Source organism: Denticeps clupeoides, chromosome 2 (genome assembly GCF_900700375.1).
Source record: "Denticeps clupeoides chromosome 2, fDenClu1.1, whole genome shotgun sequence".
Classification (NCBI taxonomy): Eukaryota; Metazoa; Chordata; class Actinopteri; order Clupeiformes; family Denticipitidae; genus Denticeps; species Denticeps clupeoides.
This window is the reverse complement of record NC_041708.1, coordinates 31,471,032-31,483,268: the sequence shown is the minus strand read 5'-3', so window position 1 is coordinate 31,483,268 and position 12,237 is coordinate 31,471,032. Positions and strand designations below refer to the sequence as shown.

Below are 12,237 nucleotides of genomic sequence, written 5' to 3'. Positions count from 1 at the left end.
ACGACGCGCCAAACCGCCGCCGGTGGCATGCTGATAATTTGCGACAGCACGACAGAACCAGGAGGGAAATAAAACCAGACGTCAGCGTTTGGCCATAACGGTAAACAGGCTGGGAAGGGGGCGCTGCACAAACAGCCCCGGAGCCACGCATTGCCGGCAGCTCCCAGCATGCCGCGGGCTGCAAATATTAGCACAGCTGCGCCTGTCTGTGCCTCCCATGCGCCGGACTGCTTGGGCTAATTTAAAAAAAAAAATTGTACACACGCACACGTTTACCCCTGTTTTCCTGCACGATTCTACACCTTGTCCACACTGAGCATAACTTTGAAAGTGCAAAAAATTATTACTCAATTTTACTTGAAATTTTGATAGCTTTTGATTTTCTTTAGGTGAACTACTGTTTTTGTGTGAGTGTAATCTTAAGCAAAATCATTACAAATCACACTGTGCTAAACAAATGTAATATACTTGGATATGACAAGGGTTGTCTACTTTCTCAACCCCAAACGAGGAACACTCATCAGCAGAACCCCCCAACAGCACTGCATTATGGGATCTGTAGTTTTTTTGTTATCAGCGCTTCATTTCGCCAGGCCATAATAATTGCTCTATATAACGTAATCTCGCAGGATGTGGCACCCCTGAAACAGTCTATAACCTATAGCAATGTTTGTATGAATTTTTGCCATGCTTTCAGTAGTCTAATATTGGCTTACGAGGCTGTGATTGGAATACAGGACTGGAGCCGCCCCATTTTTCACCCATTTTTCGGGTTGTCCCAGACAATTTGGGACGGTTGGCAACCCTACATACGACAGATATGAAGAGTTTAACAATGGTATGTAAGAAAGTATGCAGACTGTACGATGATGTCACCTATTGAATCACTTGTTACTTTCTAAAAACAAAATGCCACCAACATGCACTAATTATGTGTGAAGAGAATAATTAAGTGTAATTATTCTTAATATCCTTGATGTAGTAGTTAATATCCTCACTTCCTCTGTTTTTAAGTATGGCAGTGAATCAAAGTCAATGATTAACAATATTCAAAGTAGGAATAAAATTAACTAGTGTTGACTAGGTATAAACAGGCCTACTCTAGTGTTAATGACAGCTATAATGGCAGTGTTTTGGGAGCTAAATTTTTTTCAGAAGTGGTACCTATGCTGTCACAAGGCCAAAAGTGTTTGTCCTCTGCTGATTTCACTCCCATGCCATTTGACAGACGCTGCAGAAGACGTAGATTGTAGTCTGACTGCCACGACTGCTTCTCGACTGTCATCTGTAGTCTTGGATGCCGCAAAACTTTACAGTGTATACCAGGCCTTACAGGCATTCAAAAGCGTTGCATGCCCGGCCAGCAAATTCACAGCAGCCAAGAAGAAGGGAGGAAAAGAGAACGAGAAAGAGAGCAGAAAGAGAAGGAGAGAGACAGATTGTGCAGGGAACTGCAGCTGCATGGGGGGACGCAGAGGGTAGTGGGGGGGAATTGTTGGAGGTTCTACTTACATTTGCAGCCATTGTCCCACAAATATCCCGGCAGACATTCGTGGCACTTAGCCCCTGTAGTTCCCTCCTTACACTTACAAAATCCTGTGCCATTACAGCGATCACTTTCTGAGCCAAAGGGATTACAATTACAGTCTGTAGAAACAAGACACATACACACACACACACACGCTGGAGTCGGGGCACAGCTTTCAGACTCACAAGCAGCTCCTAATAATTTTTTATTTTTTTTACTTCTTTCTCTCCGGAACAAACAATGCTTTCAGGTCAAAGCAAATCCCCTATGACTCTTTACACTGTTTAGACTAGTACATGCAGATTTAAAAGAGAACATTACAACTGCACTTTTCTGAGCTAAAGATAGCAACTGAGATGCTACCATTTCAATGGGGAATGAGGTGGAGTGTTGGCGGGCGGGTGATTGAATGTGTACACTGGGCAGATTGACATTATAAGAATGTGCTGCAATGCGAGACCCTTGATTCCTGATATGGCGCTGCTCGGAAAATGAAGGCAAATAGATGACAATGCGTTTGCACTGGAGCGTTTCACTTCAGAGGCCATGGATAGTGACTGGTGTAATAATGGCTTCTCAATAAGAGGGGCATTTGAATATGAATGCCATGAGGAGATGGATAAAAGGCGGGACATGGTGGAAGAAAGACAGATATAAAAATAGGGCCGGGTAAGAAGTGCTTCAACGGTTTCACTTCATGCTGGTTGGTTGGAGTGCAATGGTGGACCACATCAAAGGTACACATTGAAATGTGGTGGGTGTCTGTATCTGTTTCTAGATATGAGCCAGAAACATGAATGCCAATCATTCCACTTGAAATGGATCACTGGACCTTACTGTACTGCTACTGGCAAATGATAACCATACCAAAAACAAGTAATTCTCATTTACGTATATATTCTTTTTGATCATTCTATAATTGATGGTACATTTCATGTTTAAAAAGGGACAAGTGTAACTTCTTTGAGAGACTTTGACAAAGACCACATTTGAAGGCTAGATGAGGCCAAAACCGCTCATGGACTGAAGTGGTCATGCCAAACAAAAGTTTGACTCACTCACTCACAATAGTAGAGATAAACTTAATGAAAAAGCTGGTTCTGATGGAAAATACACATCTGTTTACTGAGCATGGGGTTATGTAGCTGAAGACCAGTCCCATGCTGACTCGTGTCCAACACCAAAAGTGCCAACAATGGGCATGTTGTGCATCAGAACTGGCCAAGTTGAAGAGAGTGTCCTTGTCTGGTGAATAACATTTTCTTTTATATCATGTGTCTTGTGCATCACTTACCTGTGGAAAGTCATGGCTTCAGGATGCACAATGGGAAGAAGGCAATATATAAAAAAATATGTGTATGTGTGTATATACATATAAACTTCCTTATATGTACTGTTTGGCAGGCCATAATACATCGTGTTGATGTGAAATGTACCTTTAATTATAGAATGATCTGTTATTTTTTGCTTATGTAATAACTACATTGAAAACCCCTTGGAAAAACATGGGGCTTTATGTGTAGATCAAGGGTAATTTTGGGGTTAACAGATTACTAGCCGAGTTTGTCGACCACTAAGCTCGATGCCAAAATGACAGTGACGCTACTGACAGCCAGCTCCTCTCCTGTCAAACAAAATCTACGCAAAGACTGGATTTTAACATGCGGATTAGCTGCAACCATGTTCTTTATACACATGCTACATTTTTACATGATCGATGACTAAATAAAGGGTACAAACTGCATGACCCACATTCATCTGTGGTGCTCGTCTATATTTCTTGCACCCTGATGCGACTGGGTGGTGAGCATGATGCAATACTTAACCAATGGCATGCCACAGTTGCCAGGGTCAAACAGGGGTCACAGCACGTGACCTGTCACCCAGCGCTGGCATGGGCTTTCAGTGTGATACACACAGCAAGCTGCACCTCGGCCTCCTGGCGCCATCTCTCCTCCACACCTTTGCCGAACGTGTGATGGCAGGACTGTCCTCAGGCCCTCCAGCAGCACCTGTCAGTATGCTCTCCATCCCTCCTCCGTCTCTCCTCCCCAACCTGCATCTCTCTAGCATGTTCTGCTCTTTTTTTTTTTTCTTCCCTTCATGTTTGAATATAGCTATATTGTATTCAGTGTGTTGCTTTCACTCTCTCCTCCTCCTGCTGTAACTTTCTCACACTTTGCTCCCAGGGGTGTTTGTGTGGCAGAGTAAGAGCAGGTGCGATCTGCTGTGGGCGTGCTGTTTGAGCTACGAGTTCGTTACACCCTCCAGATTGGCCCCCAGAGGCTCTGCGCTTATTTAAGACCAAGTCCGCATTACTGAATGTTCGTGGAAGAGTGCATGTGAGGGTGTGACATCAGTCGTACAGAAAGTGAATGAGCGAAAAGAAAAACACACAGCAGTGGAAAGGTGAAGCATCTGACGTGGCATCATGGCGTGATGAGCGTGAGTGTGTGTGCTTGTGTGCGTGTGTGTGTGTTTGTCGAACGGAGCAGATGACAGCAGGAGGACTGACCTATGCAAACTTTCTCATCGTCCAGTTCTGCAGAGGCATTGCGGTAGTAGCCCAGCCTACACAGCTGACAGTGCTGCCCCCTGGTGTTGTGCTTACAGCTCACACAAATGACCGTGTTTAGCAGCTCGATGTAGCTGCACCGGTTGGAGTGGGCGAAGCATTCGCAGTCTTGCAAAAGGCGTGAGAGGAGTGTTGGGGGGGGGGAAGGAGCACAGATGAAGGTGGGTTCAGCATTGTGTGTGTTAATGCTTGTTTGCCTTTGAGTGTGCATCTGCAGGGGTCTGTGTGTGTCTGTTGCGACGGCAGAAGTATAGAAGAACGTCACTGCATGCGAGGTTAGTAAGGCCTCCGAGAAGACAGCAGAGAAGCAGCCAGCAGAGTTAGATGCCATATCACCTCGAGGACTCATGGAAAGGCATGTAGTTAGGGCGAGAAGATGTTGGCTGCAAGCACACAACAGTGGATGAAAGAGGAGTCACGGTTCCCCATGTGGCAGAGGCACAAAAAAACGGAAGCAGACACCACCAGATGAAATCGAAGCATCAGATGGTGCGTGGATGTAATTTTCAACCTTACGGTTTGAAATTTACATCTACAGGACACCACTAACTTCACTGACAATGAGATGTACAATGACCAAGAGAGGTTGTGATGGAGCTGGAACTTGGATAGAATGCTACAAAATTTCACAAATATCTTGAAACGGTGAAAGTTAGGCATAGACACCTAGTACCCATAGCGTACCCATGAAAGGACAGCTGGAATGAAACAATGGTTCTACAGCAGAGCCTCAAAGTTGAACCCTTTCTAGTGGAAACCAGTAAAGAGAAGTAAAGCAATAAGGTGGTGTCAAATGAAAGCAAAGCACACACTCTGTACGGTACCATACAAAGCTACGATTATAGCTGGACTACGCCATATAACTCATTTATTGACTGATGCCCGGCCGACTCGATACGATAGGTGGCGATATGGCTGACCCCTTTCGTCTTGTTAATATTGCACCTTTTCCCTTTAACCTTTTACGTCACAGACCAAAACAATAGAGTAAGAATTAATTAGCATGTTGAGTGGCGAATAGAACAGATCTATAGGTTTTGTAAGTGCTGTATGCTGTAACTTATTTTGCCAAAAAAAATAGACGGTATCCCTTATGGTTCTGTTGTTATTATCTGAAACCCAGAGAGATGTAATGACAAGATCTTCAAACATCTTGTAAATGTACCGACTTTCTGTTCTTACGCTTCAAATAAGCCGCTCCATGCGTAATTTCTCCCTTTAGCCCAAATGAGGACTACTTGGTACAGGATCCAGCCTCAGTCTGACAAACTCGTTCTGGGGAAGTGGGTGACTGAACGGTATGGTGAGAGGTAGCAGTGTGTCACAACGAGACAAATGTGTCCCTAAAGACTCATGACACCGTCCCCACCCCAATCACTGCTTTTGCCTTTTTTGGGGTTGGGCTAAGGGGGAAAGGAAATCTCATTACCGATCTCTTGACAGAGGTCAAGTCACCCCTCCAGTAGCCATTCTCCCTCTCTGACCACCAAGACATGTTTTTAGTGCCAGAGACAGACAATCCCGAGACTGTCCCGAGGTTTAGAGGTTCTAGAGGTGTTGCCAGATTCTCAAGGCACAGACTTGGGCACAAAATGCAGGGTCCTCACAACTCACCAATGCAACATAATATAAATGAACGGAACCAGGCTCAGGAGCTACCTCAGCCAGGTCAATCAACACAGATACACAGATACTACAGGCCAACGGGTTGTGCTGTGGATCATTAGTAAGGTCAAGGAAGGGGGTCTAATAAACAAACACATACGACTGATCCTAGACTCATACAGGGGTGGGTGGGAGTTTCCAACAACACACACTGACACGGGAGGGGTTGTTCTAGGTGTGGGAAAAGGGGCCACCTACCTCGCTTGCTGTTTGCAACTTGCACTGAGGGGGCAGTGGACAAAGCAACTTGTGGAGCTACTAGACAAATTAAACAAGAAAACAAAACAAAATGAAAACAAGATGATTTGGTTAAAACTAAATGAAAATATTTCAAATATTTGATAACTCTGGATATTGGGGTTTAAGGGCTGGGCTAATGCATGGTGATGGAGACAAAATCAAAAATCCATCAGAAGAAATTTTTGACTGTCCAAATATCTGATTCTACATTTCCTCTGTCTGAGTTAACTCTCATTCAGTCTTAAACACCCCACTTAATGTTCAAAAGCCAAACAGAAGAGGGCACCAGCAGGATTCGTCACAGTGTCATCTGATGTCCTTGAGAGACCCACAATCCTTTGCTGCCGGAGAAGTACTTTGAAGTTCTGCATGCAAACATGGCCAGCTGTGACTGTGGCTGTGCTAGCTTTAGTGGAACACAGCGGGCTTTCTCTCGCACAGCCCGCAGGGCTTATCCCGACACCCCCACCACACCCTCCACTCCAAATGGCACCGCTCTGGCTCAGTGGCACTGCCAACACGTCTATCCAGGAAGGAAAACAAAACCAACCCGAACCAAAAAAATAATAATTTTTGTCCAGAAATACAGTGTATTCTGGGGTTCTGTCCCCAGTACTCTCTCTTTCACACCAGTGTTGCTTCTTTCTCGCTTCAGACAGAGGCGCGCACATAACCGGCAGTTGTTTTTACGTTTGTCTTTTTTGTGGATTAACTCGAGATTGCCTAAAAAAATTCTCACAGCCTTCTACAGCTTGGCCTGAGATAGAATTCCCAATCCCTGCAAAACGTCACGGCTAATTAAAACGGGGGGATAAGCAAAGGAATATTGCAGTGAGTCAAAGTGTGGGTGCCTGGGAAGATTGATTTTGTGTGTGTGTGTGTGTGTGTGTGTGTGTGTGTGTTGGACGTGGGGGCTCATGGAGGGTGATGTAAAGGCGTTTCAGCACGATGCAGTATGGTAGCGCTGCTAGCTGTATTGGAAGCTGTGATGAACATTTTCTTTGTGAAATCCCAACCTTCATTTTCCAGATAAAAATAGGGGATTTCTAATGGCTAAATGTTCCCATTCTTCACATACAACAAACTTGAACACTGTCGAACACTTGCCCATATGAATATGAGGTAGAAGAAATTAGTTAATTTCACATGTCACAAAACACTACACAATTTTCAGATTTTATTAATGGGAAGATGTCAAGCAAAGAACGTTCATGTCATGTGATATTTTATTTCAAACTGTCCTTCAATTCACTACTTTCTATTTTTATGAGAACAAAATGCTAGAATATTAATGTGTAAATACTAGCTAGAGAAATATTTTCCTAAACTTGAACCAATTTTGGGGTAAGCAGGTAACAGGCTGGGCAGGTAAAGTTTGTGGATGCCATTGACATCAGGCCTTTGACTGGGTCAGTGGGAGAGAAATTTGTGATTGTCTTTAATCATAGTTGCTTATGGATTGCTGCCCAGTTGAATCTCCCAACATTTTCTCTTCAGCATGTGAGGTCAACTCAAGTACAGTCCACACACTTTTGCAACACTCCCACATGAAACATACACCACTGAGATCAATATTTCACTGGTCAGGAATTTGCAGCAAACTTGGCAGCATTGAGTGGATTATGCCTTAATTGATTCTCGATCTGCCACTTGATATTTTTTATTCTTTAGCAGTATATCATAATGACTTTGGACTGATTTTGGATAACAGTATAAACTTTTAAAAGCCAAAAAAGCTTGCATTCAGCAAGACAGTAACAATAAGGCCAAAGCAATGGACAAAGGCCAAAGCATTATTCAAGAAGATGAACAAGAAGATGGTTGTCCTACACTGGCCGAGTCAAAGCTCTGATACAAAACAGATTTAAAAATACCAGCCATAAACTTGACTAAGTCAAACTTGAGCAATAATGCTAGAAACACCCTGCAACAATGTCCAAAACTGGTACATACTTACCCCAAATGACTTAAAGACCTATGAGGCAAAACCAAGTTTAAATACATATGCAAACAGTATGGCTTTCATGTATATATATATATTCCTTTTGCTTGTTTTGATGGTAACATGCTTATGTTTTTGTAACATGCAGAGAATGACGCCTTAGAGTAACTAACGGTCAGAAGTTCTGATATAAAATATCACATGGCACGGATTGTGGCCTTTCCATATGCAAAAAACCTGAATTTCAGAAAGACTTTGGAGACCCCCCAGTGTACATTGTCTGAGTCTGGAGTATATCCTACCTTGGTTTCGGTTAGCAACCCCTAGAGACGAGACATTCTGGCGAACTGCATGCAATCGGGAGAAACCATGAGTTATTAGGATGCACCCAGTCGACTGCACATAAGATGCAGTAACAGAATGGCTGGACTAGGGTTGACTCGTGGACACATACACAGCTACACAGACAGTATATGTCCGGCTTGAGTGTTTTGGCGCATAACTCTCTTGCAAAACATATGAAGTGCCAAGCCTGACAAAAATAAATACAAAGAAATATATAAGAACGAGCACAAGATGCACCCCCAAGACCAGTCGCAGACGTCTCAGAGACATTGTATGTAATTGTGTTTTGCGGCTTATTTTTTTGCTTGGCGGTAAACAAAAGAGGGAGGGAAAGCAAGTAAACAGAAAAGAGATCTGATTCGAGATTCTCTCTTATATGTGCTATGGTGGTCCTTAATTCTTCTTATCCCCCATGTACACATGCAAGACTATATATAGAAGTCTAGGACTGTCAGGAGGCGTTTGTTCAATCCGTCAAATTGATTATTCAATCAATATCTAATTACAGTGTATTTCTGGAAGGACAATAACAATGAATAAATAATGTGGGATACTGAGAATCAAGATGATGGATTGTCGGGCGTAACCTCATAATTACATACAATTCTTTATTTCCTTTGCAGGGAAATAATATAGTTGGAAAATGGAAGGGTGGAGTGTCCTTCAGGTCAAGCAGAGGGAGCACAGAAAACTGGTTCACTCCCCTAAATAAAACCCCCTAAGGTCCCTACACGCACCCAACGAACGCCCCAAAAGCCTCTTTCAATCTTGGCCACTGCTGCTCCGTCATTGACTGCAGGGGGGGCTGGCGTGACCGGAGGGTTTCGGGAGGGGATGTGTCCGTGAACTTGAAACACATGGGTTGGTTTGACTGCAGGGTCACGGTGGTAACAACAATATGCATGCACACAGGCACACATAGATGAATACAGATGACAGATCTCCTGTGTATGAATTCATTTGGATTCATTAGATCATGTATTTTTCATTTTAATTTTAAAAAGGTTCCAGGTTTGGAAGAATTCCTTTTTATTCCCAGCTAGATTTTTTTCAGTTCAAGCTCCATTAGAAGGTAATGTAGGGACCAAAAATGAAAATAAATTGACGGAAAAACTGTTCAATATCCCTGCAAATTAGATGTGATATTCAGCACTCTGCAACCTTAATGGGAAATCCCCATTAACACAGAAAAGGATGGTTCATAAAGTGGCACAGAAAGGACTTACTTTGCTTTAAAAAGTGAAAGTGCTATGGGAAAAAAGGAGCTTTGCCTGGAGCACCCAGAATGAGGGATGACATTGCTGCACACTGGCTTGGAGATGACAACATCATGTAGAGCGGGTGTCATGTTCACTTTACCCACAATCACCTGAACTGAATTTAATAGAGAAAATATATAAAATCAAAAGTCCGTAATACCGCATTAGCAGTTAATTAGGTCCATTATTTGTCACATCTGTTTTGCATGAATTATTTTGTTGGGGGCTAAAATTTAGGTACGAGCACTCAAACGAGAAGTGACACGTTTTAATCAATATCTTTTCCGTAATAAATGGCAATTTCGCAGGGGCAAAAATGCCATTACAAAATATATATATTATTAATTTTTACCTTAATGTCCGCAATAGGAAATTCTGTCCGACTTATTACACTTGAAATAGAATTGAGAAAAAGTCAATAAAGAATTCAATTACCTTGTAACAAGTGCAGGAAAAACTGCAGCGCTTTCTGTTTCTGGGTGCTCCACTCAAGCTCCAGTGCTCTTTGGCCTTCCTCAAGGACATTCTACAATTTCTACTCTCCTCATGCCCCAACACAGACATAAGCAAATGTTTGGAAGTGTTTCGGGGGGTGGGGTTATCATTCCTACCAGAAGTGAAGAAGGAGACATGGAGGAAGACATGGAGGAAGAGTTGTGTGACTGATTCTGGATGCACAAGGTGAGTCCTTTCTGTGCCGTGTGCTGGTTCTCCCCATTAAGGGCCGTACGGAAAAAAAAACAAATAAATAAATAAAAAACCCGGGCAGCGGTGTGGCATGACTGTGTGTTTGGGGTGAGAATTCCGGTCACATGTAAGACACAGCACAGCGCAGCCAATGCATGGAATGACACAGGGGAAGGGGAAAGGTGACTAGGTCCACTTAGTCCTGTGCTCATTTCTGACACCGAAACCCCGCCTCAAAACAAGCGAGAGCGGAAGGCCTTTGACGATAATAAGAGATTGTGGGTTAACCTTATTTCCTCTGTGTCACATGGTGACACCGGGGTAGAATTAGAATGTCACGACGTATCTGAGAAGAATGGTTGGCCTTCTCTCTCTCTTTCCCCATTTCTTTTTTTTTTTTTACGGCGGGCCTGGTTCTTTCGCGAGCTGCTCGGAGGGAGGGAGGCTGCGGAAGGAAAGCTGAATGCACTTTGACTTGTTCAATATTTCCGCGGCTCCTTGTTTTTCTATTGAGCCTCCCAGCTGCGGTAACTCTGCACGCCCGTCGGCTTCTGAGGCCCCTGGCCGCGGCAGATAATACAGCCCGACATTGCATTGCTTATATTAAATGACCTTTCCAGCATTATGCCGGCAGAGAGGTCTCCAACTTCAATAAATGTATGTGCCATTTATTTATAATTCATACTGAATAAAAAAAAATGTGTGTATATATATATATATATATATATAAAAATAAAACTGCGGTGTTTTGCATGCGTTGAAAGGCGTGATTTCAGAATGCAAATGAGCGGCGCTCCAGCAGCAGAAAAGAAATACTGCCGAGAGCTCGGTGCTTGTTTATCGGGGGCCACACTGCTAAGCCGCAGCATAATTAACACCTTTTTTGTAACTTCCTAATTCAATTCAATAACGCGTGTCTCTCTTTAGTGTATGTGCCATGCCGATATCCTAATCAGAAATGAACATTTAACACCAAGTGGACCTCAGGGACATGATAAGCAAAGCCAAGCTTCTTGCATAATTATATATATTTTTGTTGTTGTTTTGTTTTTATTGCCTTGTATTAATTTACTTACTAACTGGAACAATATTATTTGGGACGCCTGAAAGAGAAAGAGAAAAAAAAGGAGAGAAAGATTAACTGCAGGAAGTTGAACAGAGAAATTACATTTAAGAGAAATTACACACATATCTCCCCCGAACAACAGCATGCAAAAATGACCCACGTACACACTATTAAGAGTGTGATTCCATATCACATCCATCATTTGAGCCGAGTGTCACAATTTCCAAACGTTCTCGAGGTACGAGAGATGACGTGTGTACATGAGCTCCAGGGCTCCATATGGACTCCTTATCACTGCATGCTTAACAACTGGAAACTGAGAGACATGCTGATGGCTCGTGAAAAGTGTCTTGCGTTCGACTAATTTGAGCGATTGAACTCCACGCCCGGCTCCGTGTCGCTCCCTGGAGCCGGCAAACAAATAAACCTTGACACCAGCGGGTGGGCGTACAGATGAATAAATAAGCGCGTGTAAACAGGCATAAATAAGGCAATGAGTGGAGGAACATCAGGTCCGCTCCAGCTCCTCTTCATCATCTCTCTGAGAGGAGGGATGGCGGCGGGCATTTTGGCCGCCTTTCGGCATCAAACGGGCCGCGGAGCCGTCGGCCCCCCGGGGGGGTTCTGCAGGATTTCCTGATAATGTTCCGTCGCTGTCGGAAGGATGGCTCCTGCACGCACACCAGCTAATCTCCCTCTCTGATCCCTGCTTGACAGACAGAGTTAGGAGCCAAATTTGTGACCTTTTTTTTGTTTTACCGGGGGGCGGGGGAGGGAAGCGAGAAAACGGGGCCTCCGGAGATTCGCCGCGCTGATGAGTGCGAGGACGCAAACAAGGGACAGAAGGACGTCGCGAATTGAAGTAAACAAAAGACGAGGAAGACGGAATTAGGGAGAGAGAGAGGGACGGTGTCAAAATAAATGCAAAGG

General features: G+C 43.7%; 1 protein-coding gene across 10 annotated transcripts in view; it reads right to left on the bottom strand.

Annotated features, from left to right (window-relative positions):
• ntng1a (netrin g1a) overlaps positions 1 to 12,237 on the bottom strand; it is an 83,081-nt gene that overhangs the window by 7,071 nt on the left and 63,773 nt on the right. For 3 of the 10 annotated variants that reach the window (XM_028965842.1, XM_028965841.1, XM_028965843.1), the window contains exons 5-7: positions 11,318 to 11,344; positions 4,044 to 4,211; positions 1,513 to 1,647 (exon numbers count right to left, since the gene is read on the bottom strand). In XM_028965842.1, coding sequence (XP_028821675.1) covers positions 1,513 to 1,647; positions 4,044 to 4,211; positions 11,318 to 11,344 — 330 coding nt within the window. Of the gene's footprint in view, positions 1 to 1,512; positions 1,648 to 4,043; positions 4,212 to 5,966; positions 6,027 to 8,252; positions 8,298 to 11,317; positions 11,345 to 12,237 lie in introns of all 10 variants that reach the window. The other 7 variants (XM_028965856.1, XM_028965876.1, XM_028965846.1 and 4 more) reach the window with 6 other exon arrangements.